Here is a 17,827-nt window from a genome sequence, read left to right on the forward strand (position 1 = left end):
GCTGGGGTTCTGGTTGTAGGAGATACCTTGAACATAGAACTGATTTTCCTTTCCTGACCTACTTCCCTCCTGAATTCCTTTATCTCATTTGATGGGCTCATTCTCTTCCTTGTGACCCAGACCAGGATTCTTAAGGACTGACTTGATCTTAGCCAGAGTTTGTAGTGATGTAATCTGGCTACAATCACTAAGGTTTGTAGCTTTATGCCTGAACTTTGGAATTAGACAGACTTTGATTCACATTTTGGTTTTACCACCTAGATGCCAATCAAGTGTTTTTCTGGATGTGATGTCCACATCTGTAAAATGGTAATAATCATGTTAATTTTAATGAGATAATAAATATAAAGTGGTTTGCACAGTGCTTAGGCTTCCTTGGTGGCGACTCTGACTGCAGTGTGGGAGACCTGGGTTCTATCCCTGGGTTGGGAAGATCCCCTGGAGAAGAAAAGGCAACCCACTCCAGTATTCTTGCTTGGGAAATCCCATGGATGGAGGATTCTGGTGGGCTGCAGTCCATGGGGTCGCAAAGAGTCAGACACGACTGAGCAACTAACACTTTAGAGCACAAGAGAGTTTTCACTAAGTGATAGCAACCATTTTTTGTTACTACAGTTATTATATTGAGTTCTTTCTGTGTTCTGTTCATTTTCAGGACCTCATCATCTAGAAGGTAAAATAGGTTCTTCTTAACTGGCTTCTCTGCCTCTAGCTTCTCTGTCACATACTTGACATTCCAGAGTTTTCCCGAAACTCAGATTTGATTGTGCAGTCTTTTTCCCATCCTTAAAGGTTTCTAGTTGCAGATTTTTCAGGTTATTAAGAATAATACGTTTTGTTTTCAGGAAATGAGAGCCTAATGTGGGATAAAGTTTGTGATAGAGATCCTATCAGTTCAGGCCTACCTGTAGTGACTCTGTTACCTCTGAAGAACTGAAAAAAGTTTTACATCTTTAAAAACTATTAACATTCCATATAGAAGTAGTCCGGTTTTTCTTTGACTTTTTCCACTACCCTCTTAGTATGGTTCAATAAAGAATGAGTGGAATGAGGGAAAATGAGAATTTTTCTTAAAGAAATAGATTCTGTTTAAAGAAAATACTCAGTTCCTTCTGGGGTCAGTTGCTTGCTTACTGGGAAGGGTTTCCACAGCATAAACTTTTCCTTATACAGACAAGGAGTTGAGAAGAGTGGCCCTGTTAGTCTACATAAAGGACAGGATACATAGAAATAACTAACAGTTAAAGAGAAATGTATTTATTATTAATAAATTACTGAAGTATGTATATATAGTTATTTAGTTTAAGATGGTTTAGTAGTTTTCCTCTTTTAGGGTAGGGCTTCCTAAAGTGTTCTTTGATAGAAAAATAGATCTGTGATTTAGCTTATAGCTTTGCAATTTCAGGAGGGTTTTCAGGTTCTGATTCTAGAGAAATTGATGTGTAAACTTGGGACTCACAGGAGACTGACTTATAAACCCAAATACTGTTTTTTTTTGGTTTTTTTTTTAGTATACGCTAAGAGAGAAATTTTTCCAGTTACTAGAATACTCTTAATCTTCTTTTCCTGGTGTCAGTTCAGTTTAGTCACTCAGTCGTGTCCGACTCTGCAACCCCATGAACTCACCAGGCCTCTCTGTCCATCACCTACTCCCAGAGTTTACCCAAACCCGTGTCCATTGAGTCGGTGATGCCATCCAACCATCTCATCCTCTGTCATTCCCTTCTCCTCCTTCCCTCAATCTTTCCCAGCATCAGGGTCTTTTCAAATGAGTCAGCTCTTCACATCAGGTGGTCAAAGTATTGGAGTTTCAGCTTCAAGATCAGTCCTACCAATGAACATCCAGGACTGATCTCTCTTAGGATGGACTGGTTGGATCTCCTTGCAGTCCAAGGGACTCTCCAGAGTCTTCTCCAACACCACAGTTTGAAAGCATCAATTCTTTGGTGCTCAGCTTTCCTTATAGTCCAACTCTCACATCGATACATGACCACTGGAAAAACCATAGCCTTGACGAGACAAACCTTTGTTGACAAAGCAATGTCTCTGCTTTTTAATATGCTTTCTAGGTTGGTCATAACTTTTTTTGCTCATGGCAAAACTCTGTTAGCCTTTGTCCTGCTTCATTTTGTACTCCAAGGCCAAACATGCCTATTACTCCAGGTATCTCTTGACTTCCTACTTTTGCATTCCAGTCCCCTATGATGAAAAGGACATCTTTTTTTGGTGTTAGTTCTATAAGGTCTTGTAGGTCATCATAGTACCCTTCAACCACTTCAGCCTCTTTGGCATTAGTGGTTGGGGCATAGACTTGGATTACTGTGATACTGTTGGAAATGAACAGAGATTATTCTGTTGTTTTTGAGATTGCACCCAATTACTGTATTTCAAACTCTTGTTGACTGTGAGGACTAATCCATTTCTTCTAAGGGATCCTTGCCCACAGTAGTAGATATAATGGTCATCATCTGAGTTAAATTCACCCATTCCAGTCTATTTTAGTTCACTGATTCCTAGAATGTCAATGTTCTCTCTTGCCATCTCCTGTTTGACCACTTCAATTTACCTTGATTCATGGACGTAACACTCCAGGTTCCTAAGCAGTATTGTTCCTTACTGCACTGGACTTTACTTCCATCACCAATCACATCCACAACTGGGTGTTGTTTTCACTTTGGCTCCATCTCTTCATTCTTCCTGGAATTATTTCTCCACTCTTCTCCCATAGCATATTGGGCACCTTCCGACCAGGGCAGTTCATCTTTCGGTGTCATATCTTTTTGCCTTTTCATATTGTTCATGGGGTTTGCAAGGCAAGAATACTGAAGTGGTTTGCCATTCCCTTCTCCAGTGGACCACGTTTTGTCAGAACTCTCCACCATGACCTGTCTGTCTTGGGTGGCCCTACATGGCATGGCTTATAGTTTCATTGAGTTAGACAAGGCTGTGATCAGTTTAGTTAGTTTTCTGTGATTGTGGTTTTCATTCTGCCCTCTGATGGATAAGAGGCATGTGGAAGCTTCCTGATGGGAGAGAGATCTAAAAATGTCTTTTGATGTTACCGAATATCCCCTGTAAGATAAAAATACCCCCAAGTGAGAATCAACTAGTTTAAAGAGACTTAGAACCAGCAATAGTAGAATTTTTAATTTTTTAACAGCTTTATTGATGTTTGATTCATACATCTCATAGTACAGCCATCTAAAGTTTACATTCAGTGGCTTTTAGTGTATTCAAAGCACTGCGTCCATCAGCGTGGTATAATTTTAGACATTTTCATAACCTCATGAAGAAGCCCCTGACACATTAGCAGTCACTGCCCGTTTCTTTTCCCCAGCTGTACCCCACTTCCTCAATCATAGACTTGCCTGATCATCTTTGTTTGGGAATGCACAGCCTTCTTGTCTGTTTTATTATATATAAACCGTGTTTCAGAGTGTAGTTGCTGAAAATTATTTGCATCAATGTAAGGAGACATACCTTCTTTGCTTCAGAGGCTTTTGTTTAGATGGACTGTAAGTTTAATTTGTACAGAAAATAAGCCAAAATAGGCTGATTTAAGAAACATTTTGAAGTTATTCAGAACAGTAAGAAGTCCATCTAGCCCTCCACAGCAAGTTTTGTAGTGCAGAAGTCAACAATTTTTATTTTTCCTGATCAATCCTAGTAGATAATCTTATATCCTAGACTATGTGTAAAAACATAGTTTTGAGACACATGTACTTAAAATAGTATTTTGAACCTGCTTCATTATTATTAAATTATTATTGACTACTATTAAATAGAACATTTTCAGTGTATTAGTAGTTGGGTTGATTTTTTTTTACAGATAAGATAATTGGAACTTCTTTTATTTTTCAAAAGTATAGGTCTGTTTTACCTACACAGTAATGTTACCTATCACTCACTGTGAAAAAAAAGAAAAGTTAACAAATTATTTTTCCCATAAGAAGAAATAAGGACCAGTTAGATTATATTCTCATTTATAAGACAAAAATATTATCTGTCCTTCCCTCAAAGAGGTGGTATGAAATACTGAAAGAATCAAATCAGTACAGTCCAAAGAAATGGGCAATAAGGTTGTACCTCATCTTTTCTCATTTCTACTTTCCCCCTTGTGTTCCCATTGTGTTTAAATGTTGTGAAGGCATCAGTGTTTTTTAAAATGTATTTATTGCTGACTTCACAAGGCTTGACCAAGCCTTATTTCCTTTGTTTTTAATGTGTGTAGTTAAAATTTATGCATCATAGAAAATATTTTAAGCAAAACAAAGGCTCCTTTATTAAGGAGCTACGCAGAAGAAAAAAAAAACTTAGCCATAGTAGATAAATGACAAAGGATAGGAACACACAATTCAGAAAGGATATTCAAATGGCCAATATGTATTTGAAAAACATGTTCAGTTCTATTGGGAATCAAATAAATGCAGATAAAAGCAATAATGAAGTTCCAGATTGGGTCTGTTAATTACTTGCAGGATTTTTCCTTTTAAAAATTAGTCTTTAATATGTTAGTAGTACATGGAAACCTTTTCTTTGTTTAAAAAAAAGTGCACCTAGTTTAAGACCAGCACTCCTGCTAACTACATTCCAATCTCAGGTGCCCTTTTAGAAGTAAGCACTCTTAATCAATTTGTTATATATCCTTTCAGACTTTTTCCAATTTATTTGTGAGTGTGAAAATCAGTGTAGGAAATAAAGAATGGGACATGACTGAGCAACTGAACTGAATGTAAAAATCAAGTAACTTCCTTTAATTCAGCTATATATTTTAGAGGTTTATTTGGGTTAGTACATAAAGATTTATTTCATTCATTTTGACTATTACAGTGAATGGTTCGTCTGGAAACTGTGTTAATGCACTTATAGAGGACAGTGGTGGTAAGGAGAGCAATAAGGAAGCTATTGTAATAAGAGAAAATGGTAGATTGGACCACCATTTTTGTGGGATAACCTGTCTCATTCCTAGAAAGATTGCCTCTGAAAAATCTGGGTGGAAATGTTCCCTGGCAGATAACAAGAAGATTATGACACTCATGAGAGATATTTGAGCATACAGTTTTGGGAGACATCAGCTTATAGATAGTAGTAAAAGTTATGAAAGTGGGTGAATAACCAGAGGAGCAAATTAGAATGAGAAGTTTGAATTATGTGGGAATGGTTAGAGAAGTAGGAGGAATGCCAGTGGTGAGTAGAATCAGAGAAGCAGGAGGAGAGCATTTTAAGAAGAGGGTGGGATTAGCAGCTGCAGTCACTCCAGTGGTGAAATAAGAACAAAGGGAAGAGTATTTTGGGGTTTACCGTCAGAGAAATTGTTCGTTCTATCATCATTTTCGCCGAGCAGTGGGTCAGACACCTAATTTCAGTAGCTTAAGAAGAGAATGGGGAATGAGGAGTAAAGGAGTGTAGGTAAATCTGTTAAGAATGTGATGCCACTTTAGGTTTAGGTGCTGATAGGGAGCGCTAACAGAGGACAAGCTTCTGAGGATGTAGGGACTTAGCTCCAACAGCCAGGTTTTAAGCATGGCGTGGTCAGTGGTGTAACGTGCAGCAGTGCAGTCTTACTTGCGTGCATTGAGACAGTGCGCTTTGGATTTGGCCATTAGGAGGAAATTAGCGAGTCAGGAGCCAAGTCCCTGTGGTAGAGTCCTTTGAATGGCAGACTTTGGTCAATGGGGAATAAATGAAAGTTTTATTGAGCATGGAAGTGATATGATCAGAATGGCATTAAAATGTTTTCTTCTTTTAAACTCTTCTTCGTTAAACTTATCTTATTGAGTGGCTTATGTTAAATTGACCAGTAGTTTGGTCATCTGATGCAAATAGCTGACTCATTGGAAAAGCCCCTGATGCTGGGAAAGATTGAGGGCAGTAGAAGAGGACGACAGAGGATGAGATGGCTGGATGGCGTCACTGATGGAATGGACGTGAACCTGGGCAAGCTTTGGGAGATGGTAAGGGACAGAGAGGCCTGGTGTGCTGCAGTCTGTGGGGCCGCAAAGAGTCAGACACAACTGGGGGACTGGACAACAAGAGTTGAGTGGCTACTGTGTGTTGGGCTCCTTTCTACATCTGATGATGCAGCAGTGAACATAACAGGCAGGACTTCTGCTCCTGTGACCTGTAACATCCAGGAGTGAGGTGAAGACAGAAAAAATAATAAAAGGACATGATTATTTAAATAAGACAAAGCTTGATGATGAAACAGAAACAGACTGAGGGAAAACTATTTTAGATGTTGTGGTCAGGAATGGCGTTTTCTAAAGAGGAGAGATTTGAACTATGATCGGACTGTTACTGAGGAGTCAGTTGTGCAAAGATCTGGGTGCAGTGGCATTTTGGCCCAGACTGGAGAGTGTGCGCAAAGGCCCTAAGAAGGGAATGAGCTCAATTTGTTTGAGCACCAGAGAAAAATGTCTGTTCTGTGGTTTTAGTGACAGAATCTAATAATCAGGCATGGTTTTGCGTTTAGTTAATAACTACTTAATAAAAGGCTCATCAATAAAGAGTTATTTGCTTAATTTAAAATATATAGGAATGAGAAACGTCCATAAAACTTAATCCTTTGTTCAGTTGCTTTTTACTCCTGTGATTTCATGGAGTGAATGAGGTATGTTGCTGACTGTGAAAATGGTAATAATAATACTTTATATTTATGTAACATCTTTCATCCAAGGATCTTAAATAGTGTCTCACAGATCCTCACAACAGTTCTGTGTGGTAGGTAAGTTGCAAGGATTATTAGTCTTCATTTTATAGATGGAGAAATTAAGCCCCAAAAGGATTTAATGATTTATGTATGGTCCCATCAACCAATTATAGAGGCAGCCTGAGCTGCTAAGGTTAGAATATTATATTTTAGGGGGATCAACATAGTATAAATCATTAACACTTTTGCTTTTGTACTTTACACAGATTATCTGTTAAAATAAATATCATTGTTTTTAAGTGTCCATATGGAAATCTTTTTAATCCTTTTTTTAGGAATATAAAACATTGTAATACTCTTTTTCCCCCTCTCATTTTTAGGTCAGCAGCAAGGACAAGATGGAGTGAAAGTCCAACAAGCTACCATAGCTCCTGTAACTGTAGCAGTTGGAGGAATTGCTAATGCAACGATAGGTGCTGTTAGTCCTGACCAGCTCACACAAGTGCATTTGCAGCAAGGCCAGCAGGCTTCTGATCAAGAAGTGCAGCCTGGCAAGAGGCTTCGAAGAGTTGCCTGTTCCTGTCCTAATTGTAGGGAAGGAGAAGGAAGGTAAACGCTCTGTTGCCACCACTCAACTCCGTGGAGACTAGTATAATAATAACTAACATGTAATGAACAGTTACATGTAATGAAGGCACATGGAATGTTAGTTAAAACCAAGCCATTGGCTGAGTGCTTTGACTATTGGAACATCACTAGCTTTTTAACCCAAGAGTTGAGATATAATATTGTTATGAAAGGAATTGATTAGAGCTATTCTAGGAATGGGATTTCAGTGGTTCTTTACCATGTATCTTATACTTTCTCTTAATGGTTTTCTTTTTTCATTTATTTTGTAAAATTTTAAAACAACTATATTGATATAAAACTTACATGCCATACGACTCACTCATTTAAGCTGTACATTTCAGTGGTTTTTAATGTATTCACAGAGTTGTACATCCATCACCACAATTTTAGACCAGTTTTATTCCCCTGAAAACAAATCCTGTATTTTTTAGCCATCACTCCCTCATCCCTCCCAGCGCGAGGCAACCACTGAACTAATTTCTGTCTCCAGTTTTGCCTATTCTAGACATTCATATAAAGGGAAGCACATAATATGTGGTTTTTGTGCCTGATTTCATCCACTTTGTATGTTTTCAGAGTTTATCTGTACTATTGCATGTGTCAGTATTTCATTCTTTTTACTGAACAAAATAATATTCCATTTTATAGATAATACAGGATTTTACTTATCCATTGATCAGTTGGTGGACATTTGGAATTTTTCCATCTGTTGGCTATTATGCTGCTATAAATCTTCTTACATATATATGTTATGTATGGGCTTCCTCAATGGCTCAACAGCTGTAAAGAATCTGCCTGCAGTACAGGAGACACAGGTTTGATCCCTGGGTCAGGAAGATTCCCTGGAGTTATGAAATGGCATCCCACTTCAGTATTCTTGCCTGGAAAATCCCCTGGACAGAGAAGCCTGGCTGGCTACACCATGGGGCCAAAAAGAATCAGACACAACTTAGCAACTAAGCTTGCAAGCACGCAAATACTTACACAAGGTTTTGTTTTTGATTTGCATTTCCATGATGACAGATAATGTAGAGTATGCTTTTGTGTGTGTACGATTGGCCATTTGTGTGTCTTCTTCAAAAAATTATCTATTAAGGTCTCAAGCTCATTTTAATGAATTATTTTTGTTTTTATTATTGAATTATAGTATCAGTAGTTTTTTATATATTCTTGATACAGGTTCCTTATCAGAGATATAATTTGAAATGATTTTTTTCAGTCTGTGAGTTGTCTTTTCACTTTCTTAATAGTATCCTTTGAAGCAGAAAAGTGTTTACTTATGAAGTCCAGTCTATTTTTTCTGCTTTTGGTGCTTTTGGTGTCATATCTGAGAATCCATTGCCATATCTGATGTCTCAAATCTGATGTTTTCCTGTAAGAGTTTTATAGTTTTTGTTGTTACATTTAGGTCTTTTGTCCATTTGGGGGTTTATTTTTGTAAATGGTGTGAGGTAAGGGTTCATCCAACACCATTTGTTAAAAAACTATTCCTTTCCCATTCATTGAATAGTTTTGGCACCCTTGTCAAAAATCAGTTGATCATAGACATACAGATTTATTTCTAGACTGTCCGTTCTGTTTCAGTGATCTGTATGTCTGTCTCTATTTCAGTACCACATTGTGTTGATGATTTTGGCTTTGTGGTAAATTTTAACATTTGGGCGTATGAGTCTTCCAGCTCACCCAGTATGAAAGCATTTTTGATTGTGTCAGATGCTTTTCTTCATCTGTTGAGATGATCATGTAGTTTTGGGTTTTTTTATTGTATCAGTATAGTATATTACATTAACTGATTGTCAGATGTTAAAGTACTTTTGCATTTACAGGATAAATACAACTTTGTCATGCTATGTAATTCTGTTTATATGTTCCTGGATTTGGTTTTTCACTATTTTGTTGGGGATTTTTACATCAATGTCCATGAGTGATATCAGTTTGTGGTTTTCTTATAATGTCTTTGGTTTTGGCAAGGGTATTATTGGCTTTTTAGAATGAGTTGGAAAGTTTTCTTGTCCAGTTTTCATTTTTGGAAAGATTTTGTGGTGGTGTTCAGTTACTAAGTCATGTCTGACTCTTTGTGACCCTGTGAACTGCAGCATGCCAGACTCCTCTGTCCTTCACTATCTCCTGGAGTTTGTTCAAATTCATGTCCATTGAGCTGGTGATAGTATGTCAACAGAGATCATCCTCTGCTGCCCCCTTCTCCTTTTGCCTTCAGTCTTTCCCAGCATCAGCATCTTTTCAAAAGTCAGCTTTTTGCATCAGATGGCCGAAGTTTGGGAGCTTCAGCATCAGTGCTCCCATTGGATATTCAGAGTTGACTTCCTTGGGGATTGACATGAAGTCAACCCCAAATATTCATTGGAAGGATATTCACTGGGAAGAATATTCATTGGGAAGTCTTCTCTTCAGTTTGATTTTTTTTTTGAAAGAGTGTGAAGAACTGCTATTAATTTTTAAAAGTTTTTATGAACCTGTGAAGCTCACTGATCCTGGGCTTTTCTTGTGAATACTTTTTTGACTGTTAATTCATCCTGTTTGCTTATTGTATCTTGTTCTTGAGTCAGCTTTGGTACTTTGTATATTTCTAAGAATTTGTTCATCTGATAGTTGTTTAAGTAATTGGCATACAATCGTTCTTGGTAGTCTCATGCAATTGTGTTTGTTTCTGTGAGGTTGGTAGTGATGTTCCCTTTTTCATTTCTGATTCTAGTAATTTGAGTCTTCTCTCTCTCTCTTTTTTCTTTATTAGTCTCCCTAACAGATGTAAGTTTAGTTGACCTTTTCAAAGAATTAGCTTTTGGTTCCATTCATTTTTTTTTTGCTTGTTGTTTTTGTATGCTCTAATTTATTAGTTTCTGCTCTGTTCTTTATTATTTTCTTTCTTCTGCTTGTTTTATTTTAATTTGCTCTGTTTTCATTGTCTTAAGATGAAAAGTCAGGTTATTTATGATCTTTTTTCCTTCCAGTTTTGCTGAGATATAATTGACATACAGCACTATATAAATGTAAAGTGGAGAAGGGGACGACAGAGAATGAGATGGCTGGATGGCATCACCGACTCTGTGGACATGAGTTTGAGTGTACTCCGGGAGTTGGTGATGGACAGGGAGGCCTGGCGTGCTGTGATTCACGGGGTCGCGGACAGTCGGACACGACTGAGTGACTGAACTGAACTGAACAGCATAATAATATGACTTAATATGTCATGAAAGGGTTATCATAATAAGTTTAGTGAACATCATCTTGTATAGCTGTAAAATTAAATAGGAAAAAATATTTCCTTGCAGTGAGGATTCTTAGGATTTACTGTCTTAACAATTTTCATATATAACATGTAGCAGTGTTAATTATATTTATCATGTTGTATATTACATCCCTAGTATTTAGTTATCTTAGAACTGGAAGTTTTTGCCTTCTGACTGCCTTGATCCATTTCCCCATCCTCTGGTAACCACAAATTTGATCTCTTTTTTTCTGTGACCTACAACACTATACGTTAGTTCTTGTTATACAATATAGTGAATCAAGGTCTGTATAGTCAAAGCTATGGTTTTTCCTGTAGTCATGTTTGGATATGAGAGTTGTACCATAAAGAAGTCTGAGTGCCAAAGAATTGATGCTTTCTACTTTGCCGACCAAGGTCCGTCTAGTCAAGGCAATGGTTTTTCCCGTGGTCATGTATGGATGTGAGAGTTGGACTGTGAAGAAAGCTGATCGCCGAAGAATCGATGCTTTTGAACTGTGGTGTTGGAGAAGACTCTTGAGAGTCCCTTATACTGCAAGGAGATCCAACCAGTCCATTCTAAAGGAGATCAATCCTGGATGTTCATTGGAGGGACTGATGCTAAAGCTGAAACTCCAATACTTTGGCCACCTCATGAGACGAGTTGACTCACTGGAAAAGACTCTGATGCTGGGAAAGGTTGGGGGCGGGAGGAGAAGGGGACGACGGAGAATGAGATGGCTGGATGGCATCACCGACTCTGTGGACATGAGTTTGAGTGTACTCCGGGAGTTGGTGATGGACAGGGAGGCCTGGCGTGCTGTGATTCATGGGGTCGCGGAGAGTCGGACACGACTGAGCGACTGAACTGAACTGAACTGAACTGAACTGTGGTGTTGGAGAACTCTTGAGAGTGCCTTGAACTGCAAGGAGATCAGACCATTCAATCCTAAAGTTAATCAACACTGAATATTCATTGAAAGGATTGATGCTGGAGCACCAGTACTTTGGCCACCTGATGTGAAGAGCTGACTCATTGGAAAAGACCCTGGTGCTGGGGAAAATTGAGGGTAGGGAGAGAAGAGGGCGACAGAAGAGGAGATGGTTAGATGATATCACTGATTCAGTGGACATGAGTTTGAGTAAATTCCAGGAAATGGTGAAGGACAGGGAAGCCTGGTGTGCATAGTCCATAGGGTTGCAGAGAGCCAGACACAACTTAATGACTGAACAAGTTTCTGTACGTTTCACAGTAATCACAATAATTCTGTGATCTATCACTGTGCAAAATTATTGCATAGCAGGGCTTCCCTGGTGGCTCAGAGGTTAAAGCGTCTGCCTCCAATGCGGGAGACCCGGGTTCGATCCCTGGGTCGGGAAGATCCCCTGGAGAAGGAAACAGTAACCCACTCCAGTATTCTTGCCTGGAGAATCCCATGGACGGAGAAGCCTGGTAGGCTACAGTCCACGGGGTCGCAAAGAGTCGGACACGACTGAGGGACGAAACAGAACGGATTGACTGTATTCCTCACACCGAATATTTCATCCTCTTGACTCATTTACTTTTTCAACTGGAAGTTTGTGCCTCTCAGTCTCCCTCACCTATTTTCCCCTCTCCCACTCTGGCAGCCACCAGTTTGTTCTCTGTATCTATAACTGTGTTATGTTTGTTAATTTGTTTAAGTTTTTTGATTACGCCTATAAGTAAAAGCATTCAGTATTTGTCTTTTTCTGACTTGTTTCTTTTAGCATGGTACCACCTAGGTCCATCCACATTGTCACAAATGGCAAGATTCCATTCCTTTTGATGACTGAGTAATATTATATTGTGTGTGTGTGTAACACACATTCATATATATATATATATATATAAAATATCCACTCATCTATTGATGGGTGTTTTGGTGGCTTCTGTATCTTGGCTGTTTTGAATAATGATACAATTAACATAGGGTGTTTGTATCTTTTCTAATTAGTGTTTCATTCTCTTTGGTTAAATACCTAGGAGTGGCATTCCAGGGTCTTAGAGTCATGCTATTTTTAAGTTTTTGAGGCGTGTCCGTACTATTTTCCATCACAGCTATACAAATTTACATTCCCAACAACAGTGCATGAAGGCTCCCTTTTCTCCACATTTGTTCTCTGTTATTGTCTTTTGGATGATAGCCATTCTGACATGCTTGAGGTAAGATCTTTTTAAATATAGGTATTTACAGCTCTAAGTTTCCCTCTGAGCATCAGTTTATGTGTATGGCTTAATTTTGTGTTTTTGTTTTCCTTCATCTCAGTGTCTTTTGATTTCTTCCTTGACCCACTGATTATTTAGGAGTATATTGTTTAATTTCCAGGTATTTATGAATTTCCCAGTTTCTTCCTATAAGTGATTTCTTGTTTCAGTTCATTGTTGTCAGAAAATTTTATCTCTCTTTTTAAATTTATTGAAATTTGTTTCACATCAGAGCATATGTTTTATCTTGAAGAGTATTCCATGTTCACTTGAGAAGAGTGCTTTTGTTGGATGAAGTGTTCTATGGATGTCTGTTAGGTCTGATTCATTTACAGTGTTATTCAGGTCTTTTGCTTCCTTACTGATTTTCTTTCTAGTTGTTTTGTGGAAATATTGAAGATAATTGAAACTTACTATTATTAGCATAGAATTATCTGTTTCTCCTTTCATTTTCTGTCAATTTTTACTTCTCTTTTGGCCCTCTCTTGTTTCTGTTGTTTAAGTGAATGTATGTTTATAATTATTATGCCTTCCTGGTGGATTGACCCATTTATCCTTAACAAATTTCTCTATTTTTAATAGCGTCTTTTGTTTTAAAGCTAATTTTGTCTGGCATTAGGGCTTCCCTGGTGCCTCAGAGGTTAGAGCATCTGCCTCTAATATGGGAGACCTGGGTTCGATCCCTGGGTTGGGAAGAACCCCTGAAGAAGGAAATGGTATCCCATTCCAGTATTCTTGCCTGGAGAATCCCATGGATGGAGAAGCCTGGTAGGCTACTGTCCATGGGGTCACAAAGAGTCGTACACGACTGAGCGACTTTACTTTACTTTGTCTGGCATTAGTATAGTCACTCCAGCTTTCTTGTGGTTGTTGTTTGCATGAGACTTTTTCCACCTTTTTACTTTCAATTTCTTTGTATTTTTGTATCTTTAAATGTAAAGTGTGTCAGCTATAGACATTGCATAATGGCTTTTGTATTGTTTTAAACGTAATCTGACAGAACCTACCTTTTGATGAATATATATATATAATCCATTCACATTTTATATTATTATCGATATAATGAATTTATGCCTGCCATTTTTCATTTTGTTTTCTGTCTCATGTCCTTTTTTTTGTTCCCCTATTCCTCCTTTACTGCTTTCTTTTGAATTAATAATATGTCATTTTAATTTGTAATACAGCATTTTAATTTCAGTAATGATTTTTTTCATTGTACTTGCATATTTCTTTAATGGTTGCTGTAGGCCTTACTATGTATAGCTTAATTTATCATAGTCGGTTTAAGATTTATAGTAACTTAATTCCAGTGAGTTATAGAAATTTTCCCCCATGTAGATCTGTGCTTCTCTTTGTGGTATTTTTATTATACATAGATATTGCAAGTGTTCCATACCCCACGATACACTGTTATAATTATTGCTTTATATATTTATCTTTTAAAGAAGTGGAGAAAAATGAGCATGCTTTTGCTATGTTAACTTTATCATTTCTGGTTCTCTTTATTTGTTCCCTTGAATTTGAGGTCATTTCCTTATAATTCTATATGGCTTTGCTCCCACCCACCTCCTTTGTGCTGTTTTTGGCAAATACGTTGCATATGTTGTGTTTCTCTATAGGCTTGACAGTACATTTTATACATACTGTTTTATAAAATTGCTTTTTAAATCAAGTGAGAAGAAATACACACTTAAACTATCCCTTATAATTACATAATTGCCTTTGCTGGAGCACTTTTGTTTCTTTATATATATTTGAATTACTTTCTGGTTTCACTTGCTTTCAGCTTAAGGAACTTCTTCTAATATTTCTTGCAAAGCAAGTCTGCTGGCAACAAATTCTCTTAGTTTTTGGTTTATCTGGGCATATCTTTATTTCACCTTCATTTTTTAAAGATAACTTTGCTGGATATAGAATTCTTGTTTGAGGCTTTCTGGTTTTACGTGTGTGTTTGTTTTTTGTACTTTGACTATGTTTTCTCACTACCTTCTGACTTCCATTGTTCCTGCCGAGAAGCCAGCATTTAATCTTTCTTGCTGTTCAAGATTTTGTCCTTGTCTTCAGGTTTCAATGCTTTTCGTGTACAGTGTCTATTTGTAGATTTCTACATTTATCCTGCCTGTAGTTTGTTGAACTTCCTGAAAGTATAGATTGGTTTTCGTAAGTTTTCAGCTGTTATTTCTTTGAATATTTTTTCTGCTTCGACACCTATTCCCCTTTTCCCTCTTCTCTCCTTTTCCCTCCTCCTGGTGTTCTCATTCATATATTGGTGTCCCTCATTTCTCTTAACGTTTATTCTTTGTTCTGTCTCTTGTCTGCTTTTCGGGTTGATTACATAATCCCTGTGAACTGCCTTCAGTTTCACTATTTCTTCCTTCTCTTGAGTCCCTCTTGTGAATTTTTCATTTCAGTTTTACCTTTTATCTCAAGAATTTCTCATTGGTTCTTTAAAAAATAATTTCTAGCTCTTTGTTGATATTCTCTGTCTGATGTGAAACTGTGATTATACCTTGCTTCTCTGCTTTAATCGTAATATCCTTTACTTCTTTGAACATATTCATAATGGCTACTTTGAAGTCTTATTAAATTTGGTGTCTCTCACAGGCAATTTCTCTTGCCTGCTTTTTTGCTCATGTATAGGTCATATTTTCCTTCTTCATGACTTTTGGATGTCTCATAATTTTTGTTGGAAACTTAAGAGTTGAAATAATACATTGTAGCAACTTTTAGTATTGCCCTCTGTCCTCCTCCTGCCCCTGGGTTGTTATCATTGTTTGTTTAGTGACTAGCTGAATTATTCTTGTGAAAAATACCCACCCCCAAATATGGATCATCTTGTTCCTTAGTTACCCTGTAATGACAGTGGATCTTTTGGGGTGTTTCCTTCCCTGACCACACCCAGCTGTTAAGCTTTACTGATTGTCGTTTTTAATAATGCCCTGAAGCATATATTGCTATACAGACTGATCCAGTCAGAGTTTAAAAGGCCAAGCGTTAGATCTGTATCTGAAATTTATTTTGATCCTGTAAGGCTCCTACCAGCTACCTCTTTTCCTCAGTTTTTTCTGGCAGCATAACAGTCTGCAGTTCAGCTTACTTCACCAACATATCTATGAGTTTCCTCCCCATCTATTCTGTTTTTAAAAGCATCTTTAGACCTTTCCACACTTCGTTGCAAATGAAATCAGTTTCTTGGGAAGAGATTTGGAGCCTGATGTTTTATGGTATGCTCTCCTTCTGGCCAAAATCTGTGTCATGGCTGTTGAACTGGGATAGTGGGACAGTGGCACATTTCTCCCTATGAATTCCATGCCCCAGGAGATGAGCACTTGGGAACAGGGAGATCATTAGTAGCCTCAGATTTTATATCTTGCCAGGCTTGGAACCTCTGATTTATGAACTAAACTACATAAGAGCTGGGTCCAGGGTAATCTGGACTTCAGTGTTTTTATCGCACTTTATCCAAGGTCCACCCTGTGTCTCAGGAATTGAAATTGGGTGGAAGAAGGTTGTTCCTCATCTGTCAGCCACACTGACCTGAAACTTAGCCTCAGCAGCAGGTAGATAGAGAAATACTGATGGCCTGCCTGTGTTGAAGTGATAACCCACCAAGTGGAAGGTGGGAGCAAAGGGAACAGTTGTTGATTGCACCAGTCTATAGTGTTTTTTTATCAAGGCAGTTGGAAGGAGGAGGGAGAGACAGCGTGAGTATTAGTTCAAATACAACAGACTCTCACTCTTCTTACCAAATTCTGTTTGGTTTTCGTGAATCAATGTTTCTTTATTTGCTGTATACTCATAGGGCCATTTCCAGAGATTGAAAATAGTATTTGCTTTGTTTGTTATCATTTTCACTAGTTTCACTGGGGAATAAGTCCATGGAGCTCTTCACACTGTTTTTGTTGGAAGTGAAACTCTGCACCTTACACTTTTAAATGAGGATTGCCATATTTTACTGTTTTAGAGAAGAATGTTCACATGTCTTGAAAAGCTTTAAAGATTTTTTCCCAGGGGAGGAAGCTACTAGGAAATGAACAGGAATTCTGTGGCAGAACATAGCATTCTCTAAAATTAACGTGTTTTCATTGCACTTTTGAGTTTATTCCACAGCCCTGTTTTCTTTAATTGAAATTTTTCTGATTTTTAACAATGGTTGTGACATCATGATTTTAAAAACCCATTTAGAAAGCATCATTTAATTACCTTGATTCCCTTTTATTTTTCCTTAATTACAAGCATGACATGTGAAAGTGTAATTAATGTTTGTTTTTTGTTTTTGATAGAAGCAGTAATGAACCAGGAAAAAAGAAACAGCATATCTGTCATATTGAAGGATGTGGAAAAGTTTATGGTAAAACATCTCATCTACGAGCACATCTTCGCTGGCATACTGGAGAAAGACCTTTTATATGCAACTGGATGTTTTGTGGCAAAAGATTTACAAGGAGTGATGAGCTTCAGAGACATAGAAGAACTCATACAGGTTAGTTGGTTTATTTTAGATCTTGTGACTTCTTTTCTCAATGCTTAGATAAAACTTTTAGTGATAGTAAACTATGAAATTGAAAATACAAAAAGAGAGATCATTCATTTTAGTAATTAAATGAAAAATGTTTAACATCAAAACTTTTTACTTTATTTCTGATAGATATTTTATTCTGTTTTTTGTAAAGTTTATCAGCATAATTAAATGACTTGGAATTTATTCCATTTATCTTTTTTCTTAGTGTGTTGAACTGACATATATTATTTTTTGTCAGTTTAAATTAAAGGAGAGTTGAATTACCATCTTATTGGTGATCTTAATTAGTTTTTTTATAATCCAGATAATTGAGTGCAGTATCAAGAATCATATGACAAATACCTACCTAAACTCTTTTTCAAAATTGACAGCTATTAGCATGTTATTTTTTAACAAAACAAATCATATAAAGTTAACATCATCTCTGTCCTCCTACCTCCCAAAGACAACAGCTACTACGAATTTAAAGTGTAAGTTTTTAGTATAGTTTTAATACTCTTACATATTCTGTTCATGGATATATATATATGAAGTACATATTTTGTGTATATATATGTATATATATGTTTTGTG

At 37.3% G+C, this 17,827-nt stretch overlaps 1 protein-coding gene across 2 annotated transcripts in view; it reads left to right on the plus strand.

Annotated features, from left to right (window-relative positions):
* The window catches only part of SP4 (Sp4 transcription factor), an 80,242-nt gene that overhangs the window by 33,981 nt on the left and 28,434 nt on the right, over positions 1 to 17,827 (plus strand). For both annotated transcript variants that reach the window (XM_055420561.2, XM_055420562.2), the window contains exons 4-5: positions 7,030 to 7,258; positions 17,016 to 17,215. In XM_055420561.2, coding sequence (XP_055276536.1) covers positions 7,030 to 7,258; positions 17,016 to 17,215 — 429 coding nt within the window. The remainder of the gene's footprint in view (positions 1 to 7,029; positions 7,259 to 17,015; positions 17,216 to 17,827) is intronic.

Source organism: Moschus berezovskii, chromosome 3 (assembly GCF_049115385.1).
Source record: "Moschus berezovskii isolate FMDL1 chromosome 3, NW_MosBer_1.0, whole genome shotgun sequence".
NCBI lineage: Eukaryota > Metazoa > Chordata > Mammalia > Artiodactyla > Moschidae > Moschus > Moschus berezovskii.